This window comes from Corythoichthys intestinalis, chromosome 16 (genome assembly GCF_030265065.1).
Source record: "Corythoichthys intestinalis isolate RoL2023-P3 chromosome 16, ASM3026506v1, whole genome shotgun sequence".
Classification (NCBI taxonomy): Eukaryota; Metazoa; Chordata; class Actinopteri; order Syngnathiformes; family Syngnathidae; genus Corythoichthys; species Corythoichthys intestinalis.
Genome location: NC_080410.1, coordinates 2,846,886 through 2,861,555, shown reverse-complemented (window position 1 = coordinate 2,861,555; position 14,670 = coordinate 2,846,886). Strand labels below are relative to the sequence as shown.

Sequence of the window (14,670 nt, the reverse complement as noted above, 5' to 3'; positions counted from 1 at the left end):
GGCTCTCTCCTCATCGCGTTTTCCCTGTTCTGAATAATTCCCCCTCCATGGGCTGAATAGTAAAACTGATGAGCCCATTCTCCCGCTGACGTCATCCACCTGTTGGGGACGCTAGAGCCCTATGACGTGGCTAACCGGCAGATTAAAAGACTAATTTCTCGTCACCTGCGCTTTGCCAAATTGTTGTATTTAGTCGAATTCTCTCAAAATATGATTCTAATTCACATAATAATGCTATTTGAGACTTTTTTTTTATCCTGTCGTAGGCACTGTAAAGGTTAAAGCAACGTTGCATACGCTCTCTTGCCAAGATAAGAAAACAAATGTTACCATATATTTATAAACAAGCATACATACAATGAGAAAGTGTCACACATTGTGAACATTCAGAGAGGAAAATAAGTATTTGAACACCCTGTGTGTCAATATTTGGTACGGTAGCCTTCGTTTACAATTACAGAGGTAAAAAAAAATCCTGTAACTTTTCACCAGGTTTGCACAGCCAGCAGCTGGGAAAAGTCCACCTCCACTCCACTTATTTAGGATAATAAGTGGAGTGGAGGTGGACTTTCTAAAGGCGACTAACAGGTCTTTGAGGTTCACAATTCTAGCTAAAAGTCTGATGTAGGTATGCCATAGGCACATCACTTCACCATTTTGGATGCTTTTGCAGCTTGTTGAACATATTTGTCTTCTCCTTTAAAGTTTTATGGCAGTTGGCGATCTCAGAACCATCAAATCAATCAATTAGGCAACGGGGCATTCGAGAGTTTGTCGGCTCATGCTCAACAGTTTCTAGGAGCGCTTTCACACCAGCACTATTTGGTCAGTTTTACACGGACCAGAGTTCTTTTTCCCCAGACAGTCCGCCTCAGTTTGTAAATGTGAACACGTCCCCGAACTCTAGTTCAGACCAAACAAACGAACTTTGGTCTGCTAAAAAATCGTGGGTCTCTGTCCGCTTTAAGCGCACCCTGCTTCACTTGTGAATGCAACTGGAGCAAGGTGCGCTTTTAATACTTTATGTGCAGTGTCACAGCGTGGTGCTATGATGCTCCAGGCTGGGATGCTACGCGCAGGGTATCTTTGGAAGCGGAAATACAGCGCACACGCTATTCAAAATCAACAATCATGGCCAAATTTTTTTGTGCTGCGCCAAGCAGTTGCATTTGATACACAGAATCGGGTTCCAATGTGGCGGTTGCGTTTTGCATGCTGTTACTGAATGGCTTGTGTGAGAGTGACACTGGCTGGGACAGGCAGAGACTCTCGGGGCGGCCGTTTCGTGAGTCTCACTCTCCTGTAAATGGCGACAATTTGACTGTCCAAAAAGTCACGAAAGTGAGAGCGATTATGCCTGTGTGAATAGGCAGGTACACCTTTCGTGGTTTGATTTTTCCCTATGCATTTTTTATATACTCCAGTTTGCTCTGCATAGAGTTGGGAGGGAGCGACCCCGCAGCTGGATGAGTGGCGACCTAATTTATGCTACATTAGGTGCTGCGTAGCAGCAATGCTGGACCATAGACTTCATAATGTATTGACGGGACACGTGGTGCGCGGCCGATTCATAGGGGGCCTTTCTCCGTCAAAGCTGACTGAGTTGAAACACAGACAAAGAGCTTTTTCCTTTGAAAATTATTGTAAATAAATGCTTAAATCCCTGAATTCTTCATAAATATGGCATTAAAACAGTCTTGATTCTTGGTTAAAAGCAAAAAAATGTGTAGGTACCATTTATTTTGAGTAAATTTTGCAAACTATTACTCTAGTCAGTAAGGAAATTAGCGCCCACCATATGTCAACACAGAGCTTTTTCCGTTGAAAATCCTTGCGAATAAATGCTTAAATCCCTGAATTCTTAATTGATATGGATGTAAAACAGTCTCGATTCTTGGTTAAAAGCAAAAAAAAAAAACGTGCAGGTAGCATTTGTTTTACGTAAATATTGCCAACTATGAGGCTAGTCAGTAAGGAAATTAGCGCCCGACATATGTAAACAAAGAGCTTTTTCCGTTGAAAATTCTTGTGAATAAATGCTTAAATCCGTAAATTCTTTATAGATATGGACGTAAAACAGTCTCGATTCTTGGTTAAAAGCAAAAAATCGGGCAGTTAGCAGTTATTTTAAGTAAATATTGCGAAGTATAATCCCATTGCTGTAGCGGCTTATTCCTCCCATTGATTTTTTTTCACGACGTTTCAAAATGCATGCATGGTACGAAAAATATAATAATTACCTTGAAGCCTCGAACAAATCACTCCTGAGACAATCCTTTCTGTTTGTATGCAGTACAGCTTTCGTACTTTTTCAACCTAAATCCGGCGTTACATCGCTGCATGTGACCGACTGCTAATAAATGAAGCGGAGTGTAGGACGGCCCCCTTCGGGAAGGCGTGACGCAGTTTGTGACGGAAGTGACCTATCAGTTATACTTATGAAGTCTATGGCTGCACGCTCCCTCTCTTCCCAGGAGGGAGGTATTTCCTCTTCTATTTTTCCAATCAGTGAGTGTGCATTTCGCCTGCGTGACGCTACTCGGAAAGTTCGGTTGGCGCAGTGTGAATGCTGAACCTTTTCAACAAGTCATTTGCAAGTGTTGTTGCAAGGTGCAAGTATTGTTCCAAGGTAGCTCTCCAACCTAGCTGGTCCTCTTGGTCTAACGTGAAAGCGCCTTACGACGCATGATTGGTCAATGGCTGTTTAAGAGGTGGAGTTTGCACAAAGTCAATTGATCGTATTGTGGAAAAAAAAAAAGTTTCAGACCTCTCTCACGAGCTATCATCAAGACACTGATGATAACTGTTATTAAATTTGCAATGTTAGTTTTTAGCAGGAAACACTGAATCGACACACAATTTTGCAAAAATGGGCCACCTAAATCATGTGGCTGGTCAGATCTCACCCCTGGACTTGAGTTCGAAACGTGTTTTAAAGGACACAAAAAGCATACATTCAGGAAAAATGTTTCTTACCGCGAGCTTTCCCTTGCTGGTTTAGTAGTATCCGCTGCACTGGCGCCCTGACCAAGACAGTACCCCCTGTCTTCTGAATGACAGGGATGATGTGAAAGGCAAATTCACTCGCACCTCCTCGAGGATAGTATGCGCCGCGTTTGTAGTGGTGAAGGAGGAGTGCATTGATGAGAAAGCTGGACTGATTAGGAGGCACACCTTCAAGAAAAGTAAAAACCGTAAAAAAGTTGTACAATGTGTGTGTTTGATATATTACTAGTAATAGTGCCTGTGTTTTAAACAATGCGAATGTCAGTACCATAGAAAAGGTAGGCAGATAAGGCCTTGAGGTCTTTATTTTCTGTGAGACGTGACATTAATTCAGAGTGGTTTGTGGTTGCTAGGCGGAACACGCTAGATATCAAATCTAATAGACCAGTCCGAACCAGGAAGTTGACCAGCCAATAAGGAATAATCTTCAAAGTGGCAACAAGTGGAGTCCGTTTTGATGCTAACTGCAAGAGAACAAACGCATATGTTTAAATGACTATACGTCTGGTCACATTTTGAATGAAACGTAAGCATTATTCGTTTGAGTATTGTTACGCTACCTTCATTAACCTAAAGAACTCATCAATAGCGTGCTCCTCCCCTGGGAACTGTTTCTTCAGGCTAGCTGCCATTTCAGTCTTCCCTGCATGCAAACGATACTCCCTAAGACAGAAACGATAAAAGGAGTTGAATGAGTGGTCATTAAAAGCCACAAACACACACAAAGAAAGAAAATATTGAAATCAGAGGTGGGTAAAGTAGCTAAAAATTTTACTGAGGTAAGACCAGCATTACTTCATAATACTACAGAAAGTAAAACAAAAGGTTTATTAAATCAAGTGTAAAAATATTTGGTGAAAACAATATTCAAGTAATAAGTGACTGCTTACAATGTCTGCTTTTTTTTTTTTTAAACAACGGTATATATTTTTTTGTCACAGCACAACATCACCTATGTGAACTGTCATTATTATAATATAACCCAGAGGTCACGGAACCGCGGACCTCGGTCCGGTTCCAGACCCCCAAGCCATCTGGACCGGATCTCAAGCTGTCACGACTAATACACATTGCAACAACAAAAATCATTTTTGTCTGCGGGTTTGCAGAGCGGAGATGGGCAACATCTCAAGCTGTCATGACTAATACACGTTGCAACAACAAAAATCATTCTTGTCTGCGGGTTTGCAGGGCGGAGATGGGCAACAAACAAAAACCTTAGCGTTGACGCGCGTGAGCCAGCCAATGGGAGTGAAGCATTTGAAAGTTATTTTTAGAACAGCATATCTCACACTCGCTTTCCAGACTCCCCGGAGTGACAGTCAAATACTGAGCCGAATTAAGTCGGAGGAAGAGGCGAAAAAGGTACGGCAAATGGCGTGCTCAAAACTACGCAAGATTGATGCAGAAAAAAGAGTGTTTAAGGAGGAGTGGACCAACACATTTTTGTCCATTTTACCTGGCGGCAGCACAAGACCGCTATGGCTCATCTGTTTAGAGACGGTAGTGCTTGTAAAGAGCAGCAATTTGAAAAGGCACTATGAGACGAAGCACGCAGCTTTTTTGCAAACTTCCCCTATGAACTCTGCCATCCGTTCTCAGAAAAATAGAGGAATTAAGGGCTCAATATGATCGCACCTCAAGGCTCATTGTTCATTCATTCACAGCACAGCAACGTGCAAATGAATGCTCCCTCAGAATAGCGTGGATATTGGGTCAAAACAAAAAGTCTTTCAGTGACGCACCGATTGTCAAAGATTGTATGGGTGCAGTTGCTGAAACTTTGCTTCATGGAAAGCAAAAAGAAGAGGTCTGTCAAAAAATAAAGCAAGTCCCCATGTCAGCATCCACAATTAAAAAAAAAAAAAAAAGTCTTGAACATGCTCTTACGTTGCTATTTAATGATTCAATTAAAGCACTTTTTTAGTTTTATGCACCTTTTATATATTATTTACATTTTTAAATGTTGTAATTATCAGCATGGCCACGTAGATACATTTGTATTTTTTGGGAAAAAAAAGAAGCATTAAAAATATTTCCGGACCCGAGATTGTTGTAATTTTTTAATTTCGGACCCAGAGGATTTTTAATTCATGACCCCTGCTATAACCTATTACATGACTATACTAAAAAAAAAAAAAAAAAAGTATACAAAAAATCCCCGATTACCGACTAAATTAATTTACAGAAATGAAACATCATCTGTCCAAAGAGCGTGAGTGCCTTCTAGTGGAGAAAACAGATTTCCACTACAATTAAAATGATCATACCTTCCGTTTTCTCAGGTCTATCGGTGTTGAAGGAGATTAGATAGCTTTTCTCGTAGGCACCGCCTATTGTTTGCATTATTCTAACACACTTAATATAATCAATCTGGGAATAGTATCTTTTCTTATATTTACCGTTCGACTGTTTGTATTACTCTAGCAAGCCCATGTATAAAATAAATAGCACTTATATCATAGTTCAAGGAAAACAAGAATAATATCTTATCATGGAAGCGCAATGTGTGCTTCATGCAACTGACTGAGCAAGATTGACGCTGACTAGCCCACCTCAGCACCACCAACCCTCGCAATCAGTTCTCCTAGACAATCCAGAAAAATGGCGGAACGCCCTGTCCCAACACAAGGAGCACCGGAGAACGCCCGATATCCAACTGATAACACGACTGCCAAGTGCCACTTGGACGCTGTGGCGAGCAAAATCTCCCACTCCGGTTGCCTAAGTAACGGTGACTCAGCAATTGTGACGCACGAAGAAAACAGTACAAAATATAATAGAAGATAATCCTAAAACAATGCCCAAACACACCCTTCTTCCTGCCCACAGCCCACCCTGCGACAGCCTTAAAAAAGACCGAATGTTTAACTAGTCATTGTCACTTTTCTCGGGAATCTTTTGTTCACTTGTGGTATGGTGACCCTGAATCCTCAGCTGGGTCCCTCTGTGCTGTATGATTGCTGTCGACCCAGAATAAATTGTCAACTTGTGCTTCGAAGCCTTTTACCAGCTTTCAAAATGGAGTCATTACAAGTGGTTAAGACTAAGGTGAACGCGCGGAGTTTGAATTTTTGGCCGGGATGTCATAGTCTCGCCGGCCCGGGTTGTTGGAGCTGCACCAGTGCGGGTCCGGCGGTTCGGCTGGCGTGATTCCGGCAGTCTGGCTAAAAGGTCAGATTCCTTCAATGTAAAATGAAAACAAGGAAAGAGTTTGAAAGCTGCGCTTTCGAGCAATGTCGACAGCAGTGCTCTATGTCAAATAGTTTTATTACGGCCCTTTAAAGCAACACTAGGTAGTTTTTCAATCTTTATAAAACATTTTAATAACATTTGTGATATGTAGTCTGACAACTGGTTGAATCACATCTCTTTTATATCTTAAGGGGGTCTGTATCGCTTTTACCGGCACTAATTAACTTTGAGAAGGGTGGCAGGAACCCTGCCACATGAAAAAAATACAAATATGCTGACTCCCCATTCATTATAAAGACGGAAGTTGATGCGAACGCTTTGGCAGAGCAGCAAAAGGACAAAAAGTTTTGTCTGAAAAGGAAACAAAAACCCGGCTTTCACTTGCTGGTGTGACGCCAACCAGCCAGCGCTAACGAGTTCGGGTGGGAGTGGGGTAACCACACTAAGCCACACAGTTGCTAACCGTCATATGCTATTGTTTAGCCACAACTGGATTCATTACCTTATTACTATACATCCTTCACACATCTGCAGGCGACTGAAATATTGACTTTGAGTGATTGATTGATTGATTGATTGATTGATTGATTGATTGATTGATTGATTGATGATTTTATGACACTTTGCAGGTGTTCTCTTGTCCTCATGGGAAACGCAGTCTTCCTTAGGGCAAAACACTACCGCTTTTGTCCACCAGCGTCGCTAAAATCGATCAAAAATGAACAATTACTAAGTGTTTCTTTTATGTGATTGAACCGGCGTGACTGGACGCTTGTGTGTGCTCATGTGACTGTATTTGTAACATCTGATTAGTATAATAGTCATGTGATTAATGTTGCGACCTTTCAGTGGTGAAACTGGTAGAGCCACTGTGGGCAAAAAATAAAGTGAAATGTAAAAGGAAAAATGTAAGGACTCTACACTGTGAATGCTAGTATACAACTTAATTAAACATGATAAGTAAACCAAACGCAATTTTTATCAACCTGTTGTGAATACAAATTTTCAGAACGTAAGTAGTAATTTGGGGCTGGAAAACATGCCTAACTTGATGTATCTCAGATAAGTCAAATTAGAAAAAAATAATGTTTTGTACCCAGTGTTCTTTGGGCATTCTTTCAGACATGCGCAGATCTGCCTAGTCTATTTCACACTTCTCTGACACCAAAACATTCACGCACATGTCCACGGTGAATCGTGCCATAAACCTTCAGCACCTTGACTTACTTTACATCGATTTGGTTAGTAAATAATTTACATTTTATAAACTGTTACGTTGCCTTGTTGTATATGGCAACATGACACTTTGTGACAGAGTAAAATATTGACGCGACTTTTATTTATCTATTCCACTGCAATGGATGATGGGTAGTTGTGGCAACCACGACTGAGAATAGTGATTGCTGTTGTTATCTCATGTGTGTTCTGTTCAATAAAGTGTGTTGTTTCGTAGGGTTGTGCGGTGTATAGGGCACAAGAACATCAAGTGATAAAAACAAAAAAGCTAGTTTCATTCTTATCCTCGTCGCTCGCTTCAAAATTACTTATCAAATCGATGTGAAGGTGTTGAAGAGAACTCTGGTTATATTATAAAAGGTTATACTACTGATTGATCATTTAAAACAAAACACTTACAAAACATTCATCAGCGTGTCAAAAGCCGTTGTCTCTTGTGTCTTAAATGCGCTGTTGAGCATTGTTGATTGTTGAGCATGAAATATTTTAATTCCTCTGAATTAATTAATTGAGAGTTCTCCATTTATTTGGGGGTAGGGTCATTACTGTTCGAAAATATGTTATTACTTAAATTATCATCTGCTATTTATATTCTAGAATTAATTCAAGTAAAAAAAAAATGATGTTCACCTGCATGTGATGAATGAGCTAACTTAAGCTAACTAAGGTATCACTTGAGTAATGGAAGGGCACAAAGAGTAAGTTATTGTAATCTAATTCATTCAAGTTATTTTGAGTACTGCAAACTTAAGTTAATTCGTTCCAGGACCTTGTTTGTAAGTCAAAATGGTCGTATGTCAAGCAGGATTTTTCCATAAGAATACATTAAAATTCCATTAATTTGTTCCACAGCCCGAAAACCTACATTAAATCCTTAATACAGTGTTATGAAAATGTATATGAACCTTTTGGAATTTCACACATTTCTGCATAAATCACCATCAAATGTCATCTGATCTTTGACAAAATCACACAGATGAAAATACAGTGTCTGCTTTAACTAAAATCAACCAAACATATATAGTTTTTCATATTTTAATGAGGATAGCATGCAAACAATGACAGAAGGGGGAAAAATAAGTAAGTGAACCCTCTGCCGAAGGAGACTTAAAGAGCAGTCGAAACCATTTTTTACCGAACATTTTAAGTCAGGTGTGTCCCCAATCAGTGATGAGTGGTTTAAAGCTGCCCTGCCCTCTATAAAACACACACCTGGTAACAAATGTCTTGGTGAGAAGCATTGTCTGATGTGCATCATGGCTCGGTCAAAAGAGCTGTCTGAAGACCTGCTATCAAGAATTGTTGATTTGCATAGGGCTGGGAAAGGATACAAAACCATCTCTAAAAGTCTAGATGTTCATCAATCGACAGTCAGAGAACTTGTCTGCAAATGGAGAGAGTTTGGCACTGTTGCTTCTCTCCCAAGAAGTGGCCGTTCACGAAAGATGACGCCAAAAGTTCAGCGCAGAATACTCAGAGAGGTAAAAATGAACCCTAAAGTGTCTGCTAAAGACTTACATAAATCACTGGCACAGTCCAACATCTCTGTGCACACATCAACTATGTGTAAAACTATGGCCAAGAATGGTGTTCATGGGAGGACTCCATGGAGAAAGCTGTTATTGTCTAAAAAAAAAAACATTTTTGCTCGTTCGCAACGAGGCACTTGGACACTCCACAGAAATTTTGGCAAAATATTATGTGGACTGATGAAACCAAAGTTTAATTGTTTGGAGTGACGCACAACGTCACGTGTGGATGAAAAATGAAAAAGCTCATCAACATCAACACCTCATCCCCACTATGAAGCATTGTGGAGGGAGCATCATGATTTGGGGCTGTTTTGCTTCCTCAGGGCCTGGACAACTTGCGATCATTAATGGAAGAATGACTTCAAAAGTTTATCAGGATGTTTTGCAGGAAAACCTGGGGCCGTCTGTCAGACAGTTGAAGCTACACAGAGGATGGATGCTGCAACAAGACAATGATCCAAAACACAGAAGTAAATCAACTTCAGAATGGTTTTAGAAGAACAAAACAAAATATTAAATGTGATGGTTCACTTACTTATCTTTCCCCCTTCTGTCATTGTTTGCATATTATCCCCATTAAAATATGAAAACCTATAAATGTTTGAGTGGTTTTAGTTAAAGCAGACACTGTTTTTTCATCTGTGTGATTTTGAGAAAGATCCGATCACATTTTATCATGATTTTATGCAGAAATGAAAGAAGTTCCAAAAGGTGCAGATACTTTTTCATACCACTGTAAATTACTATAATCCACTTATTAAGGTTAATTTGAGTCCCTAAATCTTGAAATAATTAAGTAAATTGCATCTGATTAATGTAAGTAACATAATTACATTTTCTAAGGCAGCAAGTTTGCCTTTTTTTTTTTTTTTTTAAGTAAAGTCAGCTTATCATATTTTACAGTGTAGTGCAGCCCAATGGAGTGGAGTAAGAAAGCGTTTCTTCCTCACAAATCTACTCAAGTAAAAGTAAAAAAGATAGCGTGTTTAAACTACAGTAGTTACATACACATTTTTCTCTAAAAGGTACTTACTTAAGTAATTGTAACGCGTTACTACCCACCTCTGATTAAAATAAATCAAGACCATACCTGTGTTTTCCAGGCTGGCCCACGAACAATGTATCAAAATGTTGCTCAAGACGAGTAAATTGCAGCTGGCCCTCTGTGATTTGGTCCAGAGCAACCTTAAGCAGGCTGTTCTCATGAAGCTGGCCAAGATAATGAATGCCTAGTGGAAACCATTAATATTTTCAAACACATTGTCACAACAATGCATACCTGAAATCAAGCTGGTGATAGGTAAAGCATAGCATAGCAATATAGCATTTTATCCTGAACAAAAATCAATGCTGCAAAATAGGCATTGGGGGGTCTTAAAGAAGCTCAAAACTAATTGGTCAATTGACTTAAGACGGTTGGAGAAGAAAAAAAAAAAAAACGGTGAATGGGCTTTTCCTTCTATAAACTGTTATCAATTAGTCATTTAATTAGAAGGTCTAGGGTTGATTTCATTTGGATGCTGTTCCTGTGAACAGAGGATGTTCTGTCATAGAAACTTTCAGTTGAGGTAAAACAGACCATCCGGAGGCAAAAAAAAAAAAAAAAAAAAGAAGAGAAAATAAAGAATCCAACAGAGAGATAGCAAAAAATGTTAGGAGTAGCCAAACAGTGCTTGGAAACTCGAAAGAGACAATAAGGGTGGATGATCACAGAATCATTTCCAAGTTGAAGGAACCCTGTCCCATAGCTCACATATTGAACCTTTCTGAGACATTGAATTTTTTTTTTTTTGTTTTTTTTGTTACCTTTAAGGCATCATGAAACAAAAAGCTTAAAACATTTCATTCTATGTGTAAAGAATCAATTTTATGATTATCACTGTCTAAATGACTGGGAAAAATATTGGGCATTTTCAAAATATTTAAATTTTTTCATTATATCCATGTTTGTGTGCACAGGGGAGTGTGTCTGCGCGCGTGTGTATTAGCGATGGAACGATTAACAAAATTCAAAATTCCTATCTTTGTTTGTGATCAAGATTCTTGTTTAAGTACGCATTGACTTTTTAAAAATTACATTGTGGTTGTATATTTTGGTTAAAAGCTAGTTATTTTAATTATATTTAAAGTTAATTCCTCTTTTTTCCCAATATATCAGATACAGGCTTGACATTGACATGACAGGCTTAAAGGTGCTATGAAATGCTACAAGAATTGACTTTAAAATTAGGCCTGTAACAGACCATATTTTTGACCCAAATCAATCAAAAGTAACAGAAATAGCTTAATGATGATAGATAGATCCTGATTAGTCTTTCTTTCTCAGCAGCCTTCACCCCGCCCTCTAAAAAAATCTCCGAACAGAAGATGATGTCACACCCAGAATGAGCTGCAGATTTCTGCTAGCGTGCTATTTTTAGGTTTTCTATTGTGTTTTTGCTATATGACCATTCTGTCATGTTTATCCAAATAGCTTCCAAATGAAAACGTTTCGTGTCCTGTTGAAAGGAAATAGTCATGTCTGGGAACCACTAGAAGAACATAGAGATTCAAACTGTAAGGAGCAGAATTACTTACCAACATCAAACTCAAATCCCTTATTTTGGAAGGTGTGAGTACAGCCACCAGCCTGATCGTGTTGTTCCAAAACAAGAACCCTCTTTCCAGCCTTAGACAACACGGCTGCTGCTGTCAAACCACCCACACCGCTGCCAATAACCACAGCATCCAGAGCATGGGGAACTCGATCCATGCGGAATCCTGTAGGGTTCACAATGTGTAAAATGTTGTTTTTAATGTTTTTAAGCTGTTTACAAAAATACACACAGTACAGTGGTACCTCTACTTATGAAATATAGATCTCACTGTGCAAAATAAGGCGTCATTATAATCTGTTGGGCATTAATACATTTATTTGTTTTCCATGTCGCTGATTCACCGGGAAGCAACCGGCAGGATGATCAACAGTCTGTACAATCTGCTTTTACGTGACAAAAATAAGGTACGACGTCATTAGACGTCTCGGTAAAGGCAAATGTTTTCGTGTGAAAATAATCAAACTGCTGTGTTTACCTGTTTTCCCCTTATCATACGTAAAGCAAACGGCAGCTCTTGATGCTAACTATCTGCATAATAATATTGGAATAAGTTGGATCACACAATAGTATACCATGAAGATCTGCAAACAGTTTTTGACATCAAACACTCTCCTGCTCTCGTCACTAGAGCAGGGGAGTGCTGTCAGTAGCGAACTTGAAGCATGAATGCTACTCGACTCATCCCGTCTTTCCTGGTTATTTTGCTTTTGCTGTTCTTCACATTAATGTTCCATTTGGGTTCAAATTGGAAGGGCAGAACCAATGACATGTTACGTCACCGCGCTGCGACGTCAACAACAATGGCGACCTACTAGTTAAAATAATTTTACAAATTTTATTAAAACGAAAATATTAAGAGGGGTTTTAATATCACATTATTATAACTCGTACTAACATTTATCTTTTAAGAACTACTGTATTTTTGTTCATTTATGTTAGGCTTTCCTTATAATTTAAAAAAGTCTACATTTGTGTGATCTTAAAAATATATTCCAATTTCACTGTGCATAATGTAAGTCAATTGTGCTTATTTTTGTTAATGTATGGTACTTATATCATTATTACTTCTTTTTTTTATATAAAGTAAAAGTTTACATTATCTTAAATTTTAATTTACATCCTATCTTCTTAAGTAGTTTAAATTGAGGTTTTGCATTTAGATGTGAGGAAATGAGGAAAAATAAAAATCAAGAGATGGAGGTTGGCATAACTGGTGTTTTTGTTAACTGTTGTTTTGCAAATCATTGAAAAATAACACTTTATTAAAAAAATATATATACTGTATATATTTGGAATGAAAATCAGTTTCTCATGTAGTATGCCTTGTGGCAGTATGTGTAATGCAGAAGCCTAATGCATGTGTAACACCATTTTGAGTGTGTGTTATAGGTATAATGATGCCAAAAGCAGTTTTCTTTGCATTTCTGTAGCGTTAGGATTGTTTGAAACCCCCCAAAAAATGTAAAGAATTCTGGCTTCGTGGCAACCTTTATGTCATGGAGTTCCGGCAAGAAATTCTAGCCACTTTCACCCGTTTCTACCGTATAAACACTTGACAAAATGAAAGAAAGGATTAAACGTCTTATTGGTTAAACTGGTAGAGCCACTAAGAGCATCTCTGGCAAAAATAAAAATCCAATCTAATATGTAGAATAAAGAGGAAGAATGTAACGATTCCAGTGTAGCTCAAAGTAGTGGAGTATGAATAGCGTTCCCTCTTGTTCTTCTTAAATTCTTCTTCTTCCTAAATCTAATGGTAAAAGTACTCTTAAAGGTCAAAGACGTGTTTTTTTTTGGTTACAACTACCAAATGAATGACGATTCTTATAAAACTTGATCAGTTTATTAATATATAAAATGATAACATTTCAGTTGAACCTTAAAAAAAATCTAATACATACCTATTTAATATTCCAAGGTTGCTTTCAAATATCAAACAGTGAGCAACCATTCTGCTACCTTTGATCATTAAGTCATGTTAATATGATGAATCTGGTGTATTTGCGTCTAAGATAAATATAAGAACAGAAAATATAAAGACGTCAGAAATGATAGCTCTTACCTCTCTTGAGCCTTTCATCCCGCTTTTTTTCATCGTTCACAAAGGGTCCTGGGGGCCTAAGGCACGTCTCGCTAAAAACCTTGTAGCGTTGCCAAATGCTCAGGTATATGATAACAAAAACAAAAATCAAACTGCTCAAGACATAAAACAGCCACCACCACATTACAGCGGAGAATTCTGCGCACGGCAGAGCACTTAAAATCACAAGCCCAGAAAGAATAGAAGGTTGAAAAGAGAGCAGTGATGAGGCAGACGAGTGACTATATAGTATGAAGTCAAATATTCAGAAAGTGTGAATAAGACATTTGTTCATCTGAAGTATGGGGAAAAGGGACGAGATGCCTATTAAGAATAAGGGAAGTTATTACACGAAGTAGCTGCTGACATTTTCATAATGATAGTATGACTAAGAACATTCTCCCCACTATGGACATAAGACTCCTATCAAACAGAGAACTAGCTGATCTTCGCTTCATTAGGGTGAAATCACTGAAATTGGTAAAACCATAAGTGGAGTACTCAAGTACCTTTGGGCATTTTGTTCCCTGCAAAACTAATAAACCGACTCAAGCTTGATTCATGTGAACAAAGATGCTTTCTATGTTGAGCTACAGGTCAGTTAGTGCTGCATTGTTCAAGTACCACGTGACTCTTTTTCAAACTGCATGAGCGGAGGTGGGTAATAACCAGTGTTGTTCATCTTACTTTAAAAAATTAGTTACCGTTACAAATTACGTCTTCCAAAAATTAACTGAATTAATAACTCAGTTACCTCATTGTACGAGTCATTAGTTACGCTGCAAAGTAACTTGTTACTTTTTATATTCTACATGTTAGGTTTTGTGTTTGTTTCCTCCTATGTGACATGTCCCTGTGATTGCACATTGATTTCACCTGTCATGCCTGTTCATTGTGTATCCTCCAATCTGTCCCTCCCGTGTCACCCACCTGTTCCTCATTGTCTTGTTACTCCTTGTCTGTGTGTATATAATAAGGGTGTAACGGTACATGTATTTGTATTGAACCGTTTCAGTACGTGGTG

At 38.6% G+C, this 14,670-nt stretch overlaps 1 protein-coding gene across 1 annotated transcript in view; it reads right to left on the bottom strand.

Annotated features, from left to right (window-relative positions):
* LOC130904439 (inactive all-trans-retinol 13,14-reductase-like) overlaps positions 1 to 13,860 on the bottom strand; it is a 29,156-nt gene extending 15,296 nt beyond the window's left edge. Inside the window, exons 1-6 of the mRNA XM_057817184.1 lie at positions 13,629 to 13,860; positions 11,547 to 11,729; positions 10,060 to 10,198; positions 3,567 to 3,669; positions 3,275 to 3,470; positions 2,977 to 3,174 (exon numbers count right to left, since the gene is read on the bottom strand). Coding sequence (XP_057673167.1) covers positions 2,977 to 3,174; positions 3,275 to 3,470; positions 3,567 to 3,669; positions 10,060 to 10,198; positions 11,547 to 11,729; positions 13,629 to 13,791 — 982 coding nt within the window. The 5' untranslated portion in view covers positions 13,792 to 13,860. The remainder of the gene's footprint in view (positions 1 to 2,976; positions 3,175 to 3,274; positions 3,471 to 3,566; positions 3,670 to 10,059; positions 10,199 to 11,546; positions 11,730 to 13,628) is intronic.
* Between the last annotated feature and the right edge of the window lie 810 nt (positions 13,861 to 14,670).